The sequence below is a fragment of the Balearica regulorum genome, chromosome 4, assembly GCF_011004875.1.
Source record: "Balearica regulorum gibbericeps isolate bBalReg1 chromosome 4, bBalReg1.pri, whole genome shotgun sequence".
Lineage (NCBI taxonomy): Eukaryota > Metazoa > Chordata > Aves > Gruiformes > Gruidae > Balearica > Balearica regulorum.
Window position 1 is genome coordinate 55,893,657 of NC_046187.1, and position 17,070 is coordinate 55,910,726.

Here is a 17,070-nt window from a genome sequence, read left to right on the forward strand (position 1 = left end):
TAAAACAATGAACAGCACAAGCACTACAAGAATTCAAACTCCGAAGGAAGTTACAGTACAACTTTACTAACCGTTACTGTAAATTGAAGACTCAGGTTAGATCTACAGTTTAAACCACTCAGGAAGGAGATTGGTTGCAGTATCAATAGCCACACGTAGAAAACGCCTGACACATCTTTCAAACTTCTGTGATTGAATTCGTACATGTATCATTGACTTTAAAATTTTCATACGATGATTTCCTCATCAAAGCTAGTGTTTTCTGTTGTTGTGAGTGTAACAGCAGCATGACCTTGGGCTGCCACAGCTAAGCGCCTTGCATGCTATGCCAGTAGAGTACTACAGCCAGAACACTGCTCTGACACGTTAAGTCATCTGCCTCATCTGGCAGCTATATAATGCTATACTCAGGCCAGCTATTAAAAACAAAGATCAGGGTGGATCAGTAATTGACAGAGAAGCCTTGAAAGTGTTCCAAGAAATAGTGTTAAGTATTCCTGCTAGTAATTTTTCTAGAGTTACTACTGCTCAATTGGTACGTAAAATAAGCTCCTGTCACTCATAGACACTGAAAAGTGCATGGGTGTCTGGAGGACAGGAGACATGGACACTAGATTTGTAACCAAATCCTGAGCAGAGCTCCCTTCTAGCTGCTTTGAAGCTTTGCTGCTCTCAATTCTCATCCTAAACCTTTTTTCCTTCAGGTAGTCCAGCCCTCCACGCATCTTCCCATGTGTGGTTCAAGGCAAAGCTGTCAATCTGGAACAGACGTACTTACTCTGCAAGTGTTTCTTGTAATGAATCAAAGAACAAAGACTTGTCCTACCAGATATGTACAAATCAGGATTTCAACCCTGCTCTCCTGTAGCTTGCCAACAATCATCAACCACAAGAAAGCTTATACTTTAATCTCAGTTCAATCAGTGGATTTTTGAAGATGAAGGAGAGTGTTACTTGGATATAGAAAAAAAAGTTTATATTGTGCCAAGCAGGCAGTGAGTAGAAAAAGACAAGTTTAAGCTAGCTAGTGAAAAATTAAAAGAAAGCCAAAATCTCTCCCCACCATCACCACCTTGCCCTGATCTTTTTAAAGTTGCTGTCTATATTTTTTTTGTTGATCAGAGCAAAGCTATAATTAGAGCTACAACAAGCCAATAATTTCTAAACGCTCATACAAAGATTAGATAAGTGATGTTACTCACTGACAAATTAATCCCCCCCTACACTAAAAACTGTTCAAAGATTGTTTTAGAGCAAAACATTTACTTTGCTAACTTCTGATTCAAAGAGCCAGAGGATACAACTTCTCAGCATTTGTAATGCACATCGCTGTTCTCTATGACAGAAAGAAAACTCGACCTAATGGCTGACAGACAGGAGCGGGGTGAGGAGATGATTCTCACTCTATTGCTGGCATTGCCACTGACTGATCAGTCAGTCTTTGGGCTTTTGCCCAAGTTTTTCCAGCTGCAATAAGAGAGGTGTGCTTTACCTACTCCTTCTCTTAGCAGCACATCACTCCACAAACACCAGTGGGATATATTCATCCTGCTTATAGGCAAAATTTATCCTTTCTAGCCTTAAATCATAGGCAAAATTTCATAGAGTAAAGGTAAATCTCTTGTAAAATCCCCCTCCCCAAATCTAAGTACTCTACCTATACAATACAGACACAAGAATAGTTTCTTGATAATATTTTTCTTTACCGTCCTTCCCACCTGCTGCAGCTTTTTGCATCTCATTTCACAGTAGATTTAGGCAGGAGTTACATATGTTTCCCAATCAGTGTCTGATTGCCAATCATTATTTAATTCACATATAGATGGAGTTCTTCCCTGTCCAAAAGACAACCGACACTGAGGTCTCACCCATACAAAATGATCCCTGCACTTCTCTAGCTCCCCAAAAACCTCAATCGCATTAGCGTTTTAAGTGCTGCAACTTGCATTTTCCAAAGTTCAGGACAAAAGAACTGTTGAAGTACAGCTGCACAGCATCTTTCCGTATTGCAGACAACGCCTGAGGCCAGCCGGACAGATTTAGAGCAGGGCTACAGAGCTTCAAAGAGATGCCTGCCAGGCGGAGAGAAGACAGGACTAGTCCATTTGACAACTGAACTGAAACAGCAGGGGAGCAGCCCTACGAGGGATGGAGGAGGAGGAAGGGGCACGCAAAGAACAGGAAGAGAATCAGAAGGGGAGGACAGGAGGGCCAAAGGTAACGTATATATGAAAAGGAATATATACTTCACAAAAGAGACTCAGGGCAGAAAATGAATGAATAAAATACAAAACCAAAACAAATCACAGAGCAGCTAGAGGGGAAAAAATGCCTAGAAACAGCATCTCTTAACAGGCAGAGGAACTAGTGCCTGTGTATCTTATTCAAAGCCTGGGAAGGACATAACTAACAAGAACTGAATCAATAAAGTAAAATATACAAATAAAGGCAGTGAAAGCAAGTTTAGAAAAGGCTTTGAAAACATGCTCAATTTGTAAAAGTATTCTCAAGGCAAAAGAAACATGGTCATTTCTTCCACTTCAGACAGTTCTGCTTCTTCATCTCAGCTGCTTGTTGTCTTCTCCTTCTCTCCTAAAAATTCAGTAGGGTTAAGCATCAGACAAAAATACAGCCTTGGTTTCTTCTTGTGGGAGGTGATACAGTGGCAGCTTCAGAAGGCTTTCTTACTTCCAAGAACGTGTAGCTTGGAAGCCCCATCCTGCTGGGGCAAAAAGCAAACCTCTTCTTCCCCTCTGGAGGGCTCACAGTGACAGCTAGTTATTCAGCATCCTTCCCAGCAAGAGGCCATGTTTTATGAGGAGTGGGACAAGCCCAGGAGGCTCTTTTCTTTCTTAATTTGGATTCCCAACTTTCCTAGGAGGGGTTATACCTTCAGAGAGGAGTTTAGCGTTTCAGACTCTGCAGATGCAGAGTATGTAAATCGTTGTGTTAGTTTTCCAGAAACCAAAGTAAAATAGGTACAGGGAGAAGGCTCAGTGAAGTGAGTCCAGTGTAGCTGTCAAATTCTTGCAGATAAGGCCCCAGACTGATCACACCCATATCGAGCTGCCTAGAGCAGTGCTGGTCTGTGCCCCAACACACAGTGAAGAAGCCAAGCACCCGTACCATGCCCCGTCTCCGTAACCTGACATCTAAGCCCTTCCCATCCGTGAACCAGGGCACCCCTGTATGCTCAATCGCTAAATTACTGCCTGTGCCTTAGTCTAAGGCATGGGGACCTGGAAAATTAAATGAAGCAGCTGGGTAAAGAGAAGCAAACATCTAGAAGGATCAGAACCTATAATCTTATCTTAGGCTGGCAAATTCCCTTCCACCCACGGGCAGGTCTCCTCTTTCCCAACATCTCTCTCAGTGCATTCCACTTGTTTCCCCATGTAAGATCCCTGCAAAGTAGTCTCCTGTCCTTGCTCTGCCCTTGATGTGCTTGAAACATATAACTTTGCCTGAAGCTGAAGCACCAGGAGTAATTATAATGATTTGCATTACCCAGTCACATTATTGATGAAATCATGAAGCTAGAGATATAAAATCCTTAGTTAGAGCAAAGAAACTCTGACAATAGCACCATTTGGATGCACACTTGCTGTCTCTAGAAAGCTTCATCATTAAGTGCAGTCAAGCTTACGAACCAGGTATTCTACAAATGTCAGAGTCACAACGAATTTGAAAATTCAAACTCTTCTGCCTCCTTTGCCAATATCACCACGAGGGCAAAGACACTGGAAGCAGAAACCGGACACAGGAAAATCTGTGTTCAGCTGGCCACATCATCCTCAAAGCTGTAGAAAGGGAAGGATGAGAGGGCATCAAACAGGCATAAATACACCCAAGTCCTAACAGTGGCTTCTGTTGCTGAGTTTCCTCTCAACTCTTCCACAGCTATACTGGTCTAGAAATCCTCAAAACGGAGACAGCTACACTTTCATTCAGCTGCTTTTCTGATCGCCATTGTGCTTCTAATCTACAGCAGACTGAGGCTCTTCTCTACCGTCCAAACATTCCCATTACCAGCTCTCCCATATCAGACACACTGCTTACCTGGCTTTGCCCTTACAGCCAATTCATTCAGACAGCAGCAGCCTCTGCTCTGTCATTCCTGCCTGATTTCCTGAAAATCATTCACTCTTGACTCTGTACCACTTCCCTCTGACAGGATCGAGTCCGTGCTCACAGCACATCCCAGCTCCCATGCTTGCTGCAGGTTCCATGGCTTGGCTGTCCATAGCCAGAGACCAGCATGAAGCAGGGGAGTAAGATAAGTCGTGCAGGGGAATAAGGTAAGACACAAGTCCTTTGGCATGAATCACATGGCATCACTCCCTGGGACAGATCCCTGCCTGTTCCCTGTTATCCATCTGGCCAATGTGTGGATGAAATCTGAGATGAAAGCAAAAAATTGTCATACTCCACCTCTCACCACATCTCCGATTCTCTTTGTTGTTACACAGGAAAGAACAGCGAGAATTCCCTCTCCTGACACTTGTCTGCAACTCTTTTACATGCTTTATTTGCAGTCCAGTCCTTATTTCTTGTTTTGCTTTTACTACCTGCTTTCACTGCAGTTTTGTAGCATCTAGATTCCTGCTGTGATGTGCTCTAGTTTTATTTCTGCCTTTTCCTCTGGGGAAGCGGGAAAGAGAAAGATGAAACGGTAAAATTAATTTTGTTTCTTTGATAAGGCAGTTAAGAAGCACATTGGCCCCTCCGAGTATTTCAATAGTTTATCCTCTTTTCTAATATTTCTGAGACAGGAATTAAAGCTGAATGCTCAAAACTGCCAGCACATCCACATCCTCCTCTTTGAAAATTGAAAACTGAGACTAATTATAATGGCTCGCACAGTCCAATTATGTTGCTGATCTAATCAGCTAACATCAGGAGAAGCGCTGAATAAATCTGCACAATAGCTGGGACACAGAGTCAATTTCTCCCTGGCCCAGCACATTTAAAGCATGCTTATCAGCTGCATGACATCCAAAAAAAAAAAAGAGATGCTGGCTGCAAAAAGTTTTTTGAATTTTCCCCTCCCATTTGTCTACCCACATCCCAAAGGAAGAAGCCTTTAATTTACAAAGGATTTTGTTGGGGGTTTTTTTCCTGGTCCGGGCACGCCCTCTTGAAATAAAGCAAACATAAGCACTCGGGTTTCATTAGTTAGTGATTAAATATGTTATGAGACAGAAAACTGGCAGGGAAAGTAAGGCTGGTTTGTTCGTGTTGGTCTTACTGTTGGCTCTTTGTGCACACTCTGAGTGGCAGGCCTCTGTAAACTGAGCTCAACACTTGTGGGGTCCTTCTTCAACTCGACCGGGGGCCTGTCCCCTCTGGCTACTCCGTCAAATTTCAGAGATCTGCTCGGCGAAGGAGTAAATATTACTGTTGTACACTCTTTATCCTTCTCTTCCACGCCGTTGAAATTCTCTCCATTCATGCTGACTTTTCCATCTACCTGCAGAATACAGTTAAATAAATATGCTGATGCAATTAGCATTCAAAGGAATTTAAGAAATTAGAACTTCAATATAATATTACAATTGTTAACACAGTCTGCGCCATCAGTGAAGGACAGAGCCAAGCACACATTTTATTCAATGGGTGAAGACAGAAGAAAACCCTATTCCAAGGGTTTGTCAAACAAAATATAGACAGAAGGTAATAATTTTTCTGGATTCCCTGGTTTTCCACATTTTGTTCTCCCAGTAGCACACAGACACCCTTTCTGTGTATCACAGGTCGATGGATTTTAAAAGAACAACAAAGCTTTATGTTAAATTTACACCAAAACTGCTGGGTTTTGCATTGCCTCATGCAAGAGGCAAGCAGGTTCTCTGGGACTAATTATGCTGATGGACTGCTATGTAACCTGACCACCTCACCACAGTGCTAGTAGACTGTGCTTTCTGAAGCACTGTCATATGAACTTTGAAGGGTCAGGAGCAGCAGCGTTCATCCACTTGTTGCTTTACCATCCATAATATTGAAGCAAGGAACCACAAAGTAAAACTGGGCATTCCACCTTCTCCATGAGGCGATAAAATAAATAGCTGCTTTCACAGAAAATGATTTTATGCTGTCTCCATGGAAAGGAGAAAGCAGAAACAGTTTAACTTCTTTGTTCTCAGGGTCAAGCTAGCTCCTTGGTGGGCATATATTCCCACTAAGGAACCCTTAAGCAAGGAAGAAAATACTAAATAAACTCTAGCTTCTTCCTCTGCATTTATACAGCTTCCTCTCAGGACTTCGGTACTTCATAATTATGTACTGAATGGAGGTGGTATGTAAAGACTTCCTTCAATTTGGACGGCTCTTTGTAGAAGCCATGGTATACATGAAAAAAGCATTCCTACAAAGAACTCAGAAGCCATTCACCATAAGAGGGCCCAGCTGGAGAGAGATCAGAAGTGGACCAGGTATCACTAACACCTGCTTAGCTACAGCACAGAGGTTTGTAGGCTTGTCAGAGGGGGTGAGTTTTAAACAAATTTGAAGGAGGGCTTTGCTACTCTGTGCACAGAGATCCTTGCTTGCAAAACGATCATCACAGGAGACAACACAAAGGTGAGGGAGTAAATATGGACAGACTCTTCTCTTCTGATTATTTGACTTTGGGGGAATAATGACGTAGATCAGTGAATTCTTAGAGAAGCTATCTAGGATATATATGGTGATTAGTCATTTCAGGTTTCTCCACAAGGTACTGCATAAACAAAAAACACAAAGGTAAGCCATTCCATGAGAACTTTCCACTTATTTTGCTGTTACTGAAAACTGATGCAACAAGTGTCAAAACTGCTTAATCAAACTGAAATACAGTTTAAGAAAAAGTTCTACCCATCTCATCCTCCCTGCCTCACTCCTTATTTCACCATTTACTTATCTTCAGTACTTCTTGTACAGCTTGGATACCTCAAGAGCAGCACTCCAACTTATTATGTGCCATCAGCGCTAAGCTGAGGACAAACTCCTCCTGTTGACTTCTTGTATACGTGCATCCAGAGGTCTGTTCTCTGTCTGAGGGTGATTAACTAAGGGGCCATGTCTGAGGCGCTGGGCTTCCTCAGCTCTGACAGGAGTGCGGGGGGGTGAAGGCAGCCAGCACCTCATGCGACCAGCTCCCAGGCAGAGGAGAAATAGCCCAGCTCTGCAAGTGGTTTCACCCCTTCTGACTGCTTTTCAGATTAAAAGGTTCCTTCCTTTTCCTCATTGTCATCATCCACTCAACACAGTACTGCTCTTAGGGTTTATTCCCAAACGCAAATGTGGGCAGACACTGAGCCCCAAGTCTTCTGGGACTGTGTGCTGGATTATCTACCAAAGAAGCAGGTCATGAAAGATCTCAGAAATAAAAAAGCCAGGAAAACACTGGCAGGCCGCACCATCCATTTTAGTGTCTCTGTTTAGACTAAGACATTTCTCTATTTATATTAGGGAGAAAAAGCAAATGTTTGAATGATCAGGACAGATACCCTGGCTGCAGAGTTAAACAAACATACTCCTTTCCTTCTGATCTGGAGCAAGTCAACACATTGTCACCAGAGCTGAGAATCATTGACAGACTGGTGTTTCAGGGGAAAACAATGCTACAGCTACATGTGTTAGGGAATGATTCCTACTGAGGCAAATCGCAGTCTTTCACATCAAGTGAACAAGGTCTAGACAGACTTTTATTGGTGGCTGGTTGGGGGAGAAGCAATCGTGGGTTAGTTTCTCCCCACACAGGTGAACTATATATGCATGAATGTGAAGGTGATATATATATATCTTGGTCCATTGAGGAAAAAAAGTGGCATGGATCAGAAAAAAAAAACCCACCAAAGATCCATGATTCACTGATGTCTAAAACCTAAACTCTAGGGGAATACCAACTGAAGTATAGGAGAAATAGGAATTACCAGTTTCACATTTCTACTAGGAAACATGGCGGGGGAGATTTCCACAAGGGCTGGGACAGACTTCAAGAAACTACAGACATCACAACACGCTTTTCCACTATCTGTACAAAACTGACTTATTTTTTAAAAAGTAAACAACCTGAATATACACGGTAGCAATGCTACTGGGACATCAGCAGGGCTGCAGGGGCCCTTGAATGCCACTAGCAGAGAATCAGATAGCAATGGCAGACACAAGGGGACCTGAACTCTACAGGCTGGGGCACCCATGCCATAAGGCTTCACACTGCCTACAAGGTAATAATGAGACTTGGCAAAGCTCCAGTTTTAATACAGGCACTGTGAGAAGCAGATTTCTTTGAACTTGACGTATTCTGGCCTATTCTCTCTAACATATCTCAGTTCTTTGCTTTCTCTATCACAGGTTCAGTATCTTACCCCAATTCTCCACATCCACTCGGTCCAAAGATATATTCCTCAGGTTTCATAACCCAGTTTCAGTCTCTTCTCCTATCCCCTTCCTCCTCAAATCTCACAGCTGGCTCCTTATTCCAGGCAGTTCTGCTTTCATCCAAGCTCACTTACTACTTTTATTCCCATAATGTTTGCTCAGTTCTTGCAACCCAAAGCAGCCACTCCCCCTCTCTCACCAGCAATCCCCAGTTGCACTGCTGCCACAATATCAACCTGTTTTCCTTAAACATGCATTGACAGCCTATATCCCCTCTTTACGCCAGTGAAGCAGCTCTCCCATTCATCCCTGGTGAGAAGCATTTTTAGGACAGAAAGTATCTTTGGGCAAGCTGGCTCTTGACTCTGAAGGAGTTGGGACTCTCCCATCAAATACATGCACACTGCAATACTTCAAGGGCTTATGACTTGGCTGAATGGGACAGACTTGTTTGAGTATGGCAAAAATCAGGCCCCTGACACAAAAGCCAGTTCAGGTCTTGCTCCAAATGTCAGGGCCTCCACGCTCCCTGCTCCTTCTCTTTTGTTTAAAAACAAAAACTGCAACAACATAGTCTTTCCTAACCTCTTTCTCACAAAATGCCTTGCTTTTTTCTCAGAGGCTCCCCTTTCCCTGTCTTTCCCCAAACAAATTTAGCCTGAGGGAAAATGACCAGCACAAATACTTCAATATGAACAGGTCAAGTTTCTAAAAAGGTTGGTAACCAAGAAGAGATCACTAGACTGGGCAGCACAGAGCACAAAGCTGAGCTTTATAACATCAGAATGCTGCAACCAATTTCTATTTAATTGCATTAAGCATTTGTATGTTCAGATGATTTAGTCAGGATCTCTTTGCCTCCTGATTGACTTTGGGGAGCGCAATGTATCCTACCTTAAAGTTCTTTAAAACTTCCTGTGTATTTTTGGGCTGGGAGTAAGGCTTGGGTGTCAGCATAGGCACAGCCTTGGAGACAACACTTTTGCTGGGAGATGTACGGCCCGTTGAACCACTGGGTTCTAGTTCAGCAGTGGGAACAATGGTTGCTTCAATGGTGGCAGTGAATTTTGGAGCAGGCAGCGACTGTTGCCTTAAGTATCTCAGAGGATTTGGGTCTTTCAGTGGGGAATTTGGCTCCACTGAATGGCTTCTTTCCAGAATTTTTGGCATCTGCAGACGCTCAAGGACAGCTTCACTGATAGTGAATCTTTCGATGTACTGCTGGAGGATGCTCTCAGCCTCCTCCTGTGACTTTGCATTCTTGTATGCCTCATGAAGCTCCCGCTCTCGTCTCTCTCTGCGTGGGAGACAACACAAAAGAGGTCATCATATTAAAATTAACGTTGGAAATCACTCCTATTTCCTCTGCTCCATCAACATCCTTCCTTCTCCCTCACCCCAGGTCTACAGGGACAGCTGCCCAGCTACCCATCTATGGAACAGGTCACCCAAAGAGGCGGTAGATGCCCCATCCCTGGAAGCATTCAAGGTCAGGTTGGACGGGGCTCTGAGCAACCTGATTGAGTTGAAGATGTTCCTGCTCATTGCAGGGCGAGTTGGACTAGATGACCTTTAAAAGTCCCTTCCAACCCAAACTATTCCATGATTCTGTGATCACCTATGGAGCACACAGCATTTTCAGACATGCCACTGCACTTCAGTAAAACAACATACTTCTCTTCCACAATTTCTCGGTAGGTTTTGATGCTTTTTCTGCGCTCATTTGCTCCATCTCCAGACAATAACCTTTCCATTTTCTTCCTCTCAGCTTCTTTTTTTATTAAATCTTGTGAAGCGCTCCTTCGGCGACTCTTCCATCGAGCCAGGTCCTGCAAGAGAAGGAAGGCACTTGAATGTGGAGTTGCAAATGGCTAAAAACCAGCCACAGAAACCAAGGTTTGCAACACTTGCTCCTGGCCTGCGGACCAGGCTCCCATCATCTGCAGGCAGTGATGTTTATTTTAAAGAGAAAAGGAGATAATACCATAAAATGAAGATGTTGTTTGACTGATTTTTCTCCTAACAGCAGGATCCAGTAAGGATTTCATAGCTCTACTGGTGTATTTACTTTTTGGCTTTGCAGTGTTGCAGAAGCTCACTAGGCAATAACACCAGGAAATTTGGCCTAAAGGGACCAGCCAGGGCACTCGTTTTCACTTGGGCCAACTCTAGGGACAAAGCCTGGTTCCCCAAGAAGATGACGTAGAAAAATTATGTTTGGTGAAGAATTTTAATCATGAGATGTATGGGAGGCAGGAGTTCCTTGGAGGAAGGGACATCGTTTCACCATGAACTACAGCTGCACTGATAGTCTGCCTTGGAGAGCTGATAGTCCCATACTTTGCCCATGCTATCAGCCAACTACATGCAAGCATCATTGACTCATGCTTTTTTTTTTTCCTTTTGATAGAAAAGTCCAGTGCATCATCCAAACTTAAATTCTTCCTCATGGGCACCCTGCAATATTTTGGGCCCAGATCTGAGCAACACAGGTTAGGGACTAAAGTGGCTCACACCTTGTTGGAGTGAGACATGACAGAGAAAAAAACCTACGGTTTGTATCCAGTTATGTAGATATGCCCTTCTTGAAGCAATGATCTTATTCTTTTTGGAAGCTACCTGTCCAAAATTGTCCAGAAGATCCACTGACTATGGTTCTTTACCTTTCCTGCAAAGCCTGCCTGACACTAAACCAGAGAGTCACAGGAGATACCTGTTACGGGTACCTATGTCTTGCATCCTGCTTGGGTTATGAATTCACAAGTCCTGGAGGCTACAGAGACAAGATCTTTTTCACAGTGAAAGTATTACAGTAAAGAAGTTTCCTAAGCTATAAATTTTCTTTGCAGCCAACTAGCAAAGAAACAAAATTTTACATGTAAAAAAAATCTCTGCAGAACTTCTGCAAAGACAGATAACCTCCTAGGAAACTGTAGGGGCACATTTGTCATTAACTTTACAACATCAGGAGATTAGTATACAGATTATATTTCATGCACTCTAACAATTTCTGGTTTTAATAAAAACCAGAGATTCTGTACACATACTCAATTCAAAGGCAATTTCATTAATTACATGGTTTTCCAAATATTTTAATTGCATTTTTATTGGTAAACAGCAGAAGGTACTGCAAGCATAACTTATTTTATTAAAACCAGGAACAAACCTTGTCACTTTTAATTTAGCTTAAACCACAAATTATTGATGTTACACTCAAGGGAATGCTCATTAAAGTATTTCTTCACATGACCTACATATATCAGTCTATAATCCCCTTCTTGAAACATAGGGCTTTTTTCCTCAGTTACTAATTATTCTCATTGAAGTACCAAAGCATTTCTTTATTCAGCTACTCCCACTATTGCCTATTGTTTGGAAATTAGTTTTTCATTAGCAAATTTCATAACATAAGCCCTCATCCTCTTTTTGTAATTAAAAACCAGACATGTTTATCTTTTCCAGCTCTGATGTTTTAGAATAACAATAATAAAAAAAAGCCATGAAACTGTTAATCGTTGGCAAATTTACAGCATGGGCATATAAAAAATAGCCGACCATGAATGTGGTGTCATCTCCATAGAGCCCTTTGAATGCCAAGGACATTCCAGTAAGGGCATTTTTAGTACCTCTCCAGAACTTTTAGTTCAGTGTAGAAGGTGCTGAGGGCCTGGAAAACTTACGCACTTTAGCTCAGAGGATTTTCCATTCAACAGCAAAGAGTTCTCAAACCTCTTGAATGCCTTTGGACTCATTCTTATCTCTGCTGGGAAATTATGGCTTCCCACACATACAGACCTCTCAGCTGAAATCCTTCATTGTTCTACTATGAAAAGTTATTTCTTAGTTGTATATAGTGTTCTTTTTTGGACTTTTTCTTGATTTTTTTACCAAAAACCTCTATCAGATGTTTCACAGTAGCTGTCCTTATAATAGGAAATTACTGTACTAGCTGCTTGAAGAGATCTGGTTTTGGTTTGTTGTTTTGTTTGGTGGTTTGGGTTTTTTTTAATTAAAAAATATGCCCCAAATTCCTCATTTAAAATAAGTCTTCAGGAATGAATAGCATTGATACTAAAACTCCTGATACTAACTTACCTGCAAATCATGCTTTTCCATCCTTACTAATTTGCTGAAGATAATGCCAAATGCCAGGACAGCTTAAAAAAAAACATTGAGGAAAGAGGGTTTGGAAAGGCCTTGTAACCCAAGCAGGGTGTAGGTAACTTGAAGGGTAATTTGTTTGCTCAGACAAGAGGGAAAATGTTAGCATTTTCTGTATCTATGCAAATTTATTAAAGCCTAGTCCAGCCTATTTATTCACTGTTTTGCTTAGTCTTGTGTTTTGTCATTTTGGGCATTTACTAATTATAAAAGTTAGAAAAATCAGAAGTTAGAAGCTCTTCTGCTTCCATTTTTACCTAATCACAGTTTAATTACATTCTTTAAAAAAGCAAAATACCTGGTGCCCATGCAGAGGCACCAGAAGGTCTTGTATTCTGTAATTTACACCAAATTATGAACTTCCATGCTTTTAGCAACAACCTATTGTGGGGGAAAAAAAAAAAAAAAAGAAGAAAAAAGCTCCTGATTATTTTAGTGCTAGAGAACAACTGTAGATTTAGCAGGTTGCACTGTTTTGCCCAGCTAGTTGGCCTCAATGCCAGCATTGCAGACAATGTTGCATACTCACATCTTGCCATCTGGTCTCGTCCTCTTTGAGCTGGTTGTGTATGTTCTGCAGTTTCTCATGGCGAGCTTTGCTGTGAGGCTGAGCCACGGCTTCTTCTTCACACCTCATGTCAAACATGCTCATACTCCTAAACAAGGGGGGGAATAAGAAGTGCAGCGTTATTTAGAAGCTTATATTCCTTCAGCTTGTTAGAGCTAAAGCCGCATGAGGGTGCTACAGCAGAATCAGACACCTGCACTGTAATGAAGCTCCCAAAAGCAGCAGTCCTTTAGAAGGACCGGTCAGCATCCCTATGCCTCCCATACAGTACCTTCAGGCATTATACTCCTCAACTTTCTCTTGTTTTTGTTAGCTGACAGCAAGTTTTTCTCACGCTAAGAAGCGCTACTAACATTATACCTCCATCAATAGCTCTTATTAAAATCGTTCTATTCAGAGCTGAGTTCAGAACATTTTCCTTTCTGAAGATTTGTTTCCCAGTGAGTTTTCAAGACCCCTCCAATTAACACCGCAGACAGAAGTTTCCATTTCAATGTAAAACAAGAGAGGCTTGAGAAGTATATTAGGGGCAGCATGGCTGGCTAAATGCTATTGCTACAAAACCGGGGAGAGCCTGCCCAGAGAAGTACATGCAGCGCAAACAGCATGGTACTTCCTCCTCTCCCCTCCCTGCCTTGAAGTAACTCAATGCTATCAGCACCAACTTATTAATACAGCTAACCTAACAAGGAAAAGCTGACATTCAGGACAAAACAGTTTCTTTAAACACATTCTATTTCTGTCCCTGACCTTTGGAGAGTTAAAGGAAAAAAGGTCATGGTTTGATATTATACATCCATTCATACTATATAAAGATCTTCACACAAAGATAACGTACTTACTACTCCCCCCCCAACTACCTATTATTAGTAAAACATGACCTCAGTTGTGCCATTAAAAGCAAAAAGCAAAAAAAAAAAAAAAAAGCCATGCAGTTCCACATGAAGTGATTTCACAGCAGTCTTCAAATGATCATCTGTAGCTTTAGCTAAGCCAACTAGCAGGAGAAGCACCAAAGGAAGATAAAATTGTAGGCGACTGTGTACACAGTAATCAAAGTGAATAGACAGGGAAGGCTGTGCGTGTATATATATATATATTTAGCTGATATTTGTATTCAGGCAAGCAAAGATGGGAGTGAACCACTCTCAGGGGAAAGGTCTGGACAGCGGAATGGAAAGGACATGCATAGATCCCATCCCATTAGTAGGTGTTTATTCAGTAAAGAAGGACAGAATACACGTCCTATGGCCTTTAAGTACAAACAGCGAGGTTAGCATAGTACTGTGCTTCATCCTATAAACAGAGTGCTAAGGAGGGGTACACTAGTTTGGGTTTATCTGTGGGTAGTTTAAGGGTTGCATTTCTCAGGGTTGGATTGGAGCACTCTAAATAACTGAACTGAAAGAGATGGCAAGTTTTGTTGTATTTAAAACTAAAAGCGTATCCCCTGCTAAGGAACATTAAAATATCAGCCATGTTTTGCAGACTGGTGAGATTAGCTGGGAGATGCATAACTTACAATAAAATTACCCTCAAAGGGCTTATTGCAGTTTAAGAGCTTTTGAAACTCGCCCTAAGAAAAGACTTTAGCGTTAAGTATTTGCCACTATATGTGCCTACTGGGTGAAACTGGTTGTGTAGCTCCCTTCTTCTCATGTCAGAGAATTTATAGTTCACATACAGTAGAAGAAAACAGAAGGCCTGAAATGCTGGTAAGTGGTTCTAGCAGAGTGCACAAGTACTTGCCCTCTGCCATTTGGGCTGGGAAAATAAAACTACTTTCTACCAAGAGTCCCCTGATGTCCTAATTAAAGGCTAGTGTTTATTCCCTCCGTTCACTCGGGGTCTCTCAGGGTGCACAGAGACAGCAAAACCAAAGGTTTTATGATTATTAACAGCGCAATAAAAAAAGCACACTGGAAAAGGCTTCTGCCTAGGCCAGGAATCAAACTATACACTACAACCCACGTGCACCTTCTGCTCTAGTTGTCACCTCCGACTGCTGGGCCTTCATTGCTGTGGATGAGCAACCAGATTGGTTCAAATAAACATTAATTCTGCAGCAACGTGTTATTGCTCTCCTGGGAAGATACATTTGCGCAATCAGGAGGAGTCACATCTCAAAGCACTGTGCTTTGCTCTGACCAACACGTAATAGCCATTAATGAGAGCCGCCTACTTTCCTGAATACATGGAAAAGGCCAACTGAAAGGTCTACATCGACTTCTCTGCCTGACAAGTTCATCCTCAGAAAAGAGTCAGAGGCCAAACCTCTGATCCTCTGCCAAAAGACACTTTCAATGAGTCCCACATCATTTTTTCCTATTTCTGTCTTAGGTAAACTACAAATGACTCCCGTCCATCACTAACACCTGCGTGAGCAGAGCTGGATTTACTCCGTCCTTCAACCATGAGCTGGGCCAGCAGGCACACAGCATCCAAGTAGGTGAGTGAGATGTAACAGTACCAAAATCACGTTTATGAATTTTCTGCCATTAGCAAAGCTGTCTGGAAGCAAGAGGCCTTTCTGCTGACCAGTGTACCAGATCTGCTGTTCTAACAAAGTTCTGGGAAAAAAACACAGTGTATTTTGGAGGGCTAGGTCTTTGGGATGATGTGATTTTTAAGTTATGCCACTTATTCTTGCAAATTGAAGTTGTTCTTGTCAGTGATATCATACAGCAATTCTTTTCTTTTAAACAAGTCTGAACAGGTATTGGATAAAAAAAGTCCTCAAGGACTTGAGTGTTCAGACTATTTAAAAGTAAGAAATAAGGTAAAAAAAACTTTTCATGAGAATATGTTAAAAATCCTTATGCAAGGCATTTATTAGGTATCTGCATTACCATTTTACAGGCATACTAAGACTTCAGAAATCGCAACAAAACATAAAAAGTAACAGGCTGGCTAAAGAATCAGACTCTGGTAAACAAATACTCAAAAATCTCAGCTCACTATTATTTGCTTGTCAGGCTTAAAGTGTAAGGCGTAAGCCTAAACTCAGACTGGACTGTCACACTACCACCAGAATTCAGCCCCATCTCTTTGAGAGATGGGCATGGGGCTGATCAGCAGCAATACACTAAGTATTGCCTTTTCTGGCCCTTGACAGAACAGGGCTGATGACAATATCTAGCATTCACTAACCAGCGAAGGGAACTTTCTGTCTAATAAAAGAGTTTATAGCTTTGCTGCTAGAATAAGCAGTACCTAGTCTAAGACTGAATTCAAGTTACAGAATTTTCAAAGGAGACTTGACAAACATTTTGGAAGCATTTTAAATGTCAATTCAATTTATTTTTCCTAGTTGAGAGCCAAATTTTATTAGATTCTTTGTAAGTACTTCATCTTCTGAAGGAAAAACACAATCTTACATTTATAAGAGCTTAAAAGACAGCTTAGGAAAATAGTTGCTCTATAAACTGTGGCACATCTGGAAAGGATGACAATGAGGCTTGAACATTTATTGTTTTGCCCTTTAAAACAAAATAAGAATCAATGTGGAATAAACAATATGATTTATTCATCTTTGCTACTCTCACATTATACAACCAAACGCATTGCAATGCCTTTTTGAAGACATCTCCATGTACCTTCTCTCATGTTTGCATTTAATACAGACATGCAAAAATGTGGGAGAACAAATCAATCAGATAGGTAGGCTTTCTGAAATGGCAGGGAAGTCTCCATTGTTAAGTATAACACTTCTGTGGTGTTATGCTCTTTTTATCTCATCTTTTCATTGGATTGAGCAGATTTCTACTGCTTGAAAATGATCACATTTACTCTGTGGTCAGAGGACATAGGCTTCGCTCAGCATAAAGGTATTACAGATCTTGTAAAGAATATTCAGTCCATGATTCTAGCCTTTATCATTAGAGGAAAGGGTGAAAAATTATACATGAGTCTCTATATATACTTGTTATAAAAACCCCTCCATGATGTTTCTATTTTGTGATTTAATCTGGGAGACA

At 41.6% G+C, this 17,070-nt stretch overlaps 1 protein-coding gene across 7 annotated transcripts in view; it reads right to left on the reverse strand.

The window, feature by feature from the left end:
• The window catches only part of LIMCH1 (LIM and calponin homology domains 1), a 183,184-nt gene that overhangs the window by 28,762 nt on the left and 137,352 nt on the right, over positions 1–17,070 (reverse strand). For all 7 annotated transcript variants that reach the window (XM_075752247.1, XM_075752246.1, XM_075752243.1 and 4 more), the window contains 4 exons: positions 13,055–13,181; positions 10,039–10,193; positions 9,259–9,661; positions 5,249–5,470 (listed from right to left, as the gene is read on the reverse strand). In XM_075752247.1, the coding sequence (XP_075608362.1) occupies positions 5,249–5,470; positions 9,259–9,661; positions 10,039–10,193; positions 13,055–13,181 (907 nt within the window). The remainder of the gene's footprint in view (positions 1–5,248; positions 5,471–9,258; positions 9,662–10,038; positions 10,194–13,054; positions 13,182–17,070) is intronic.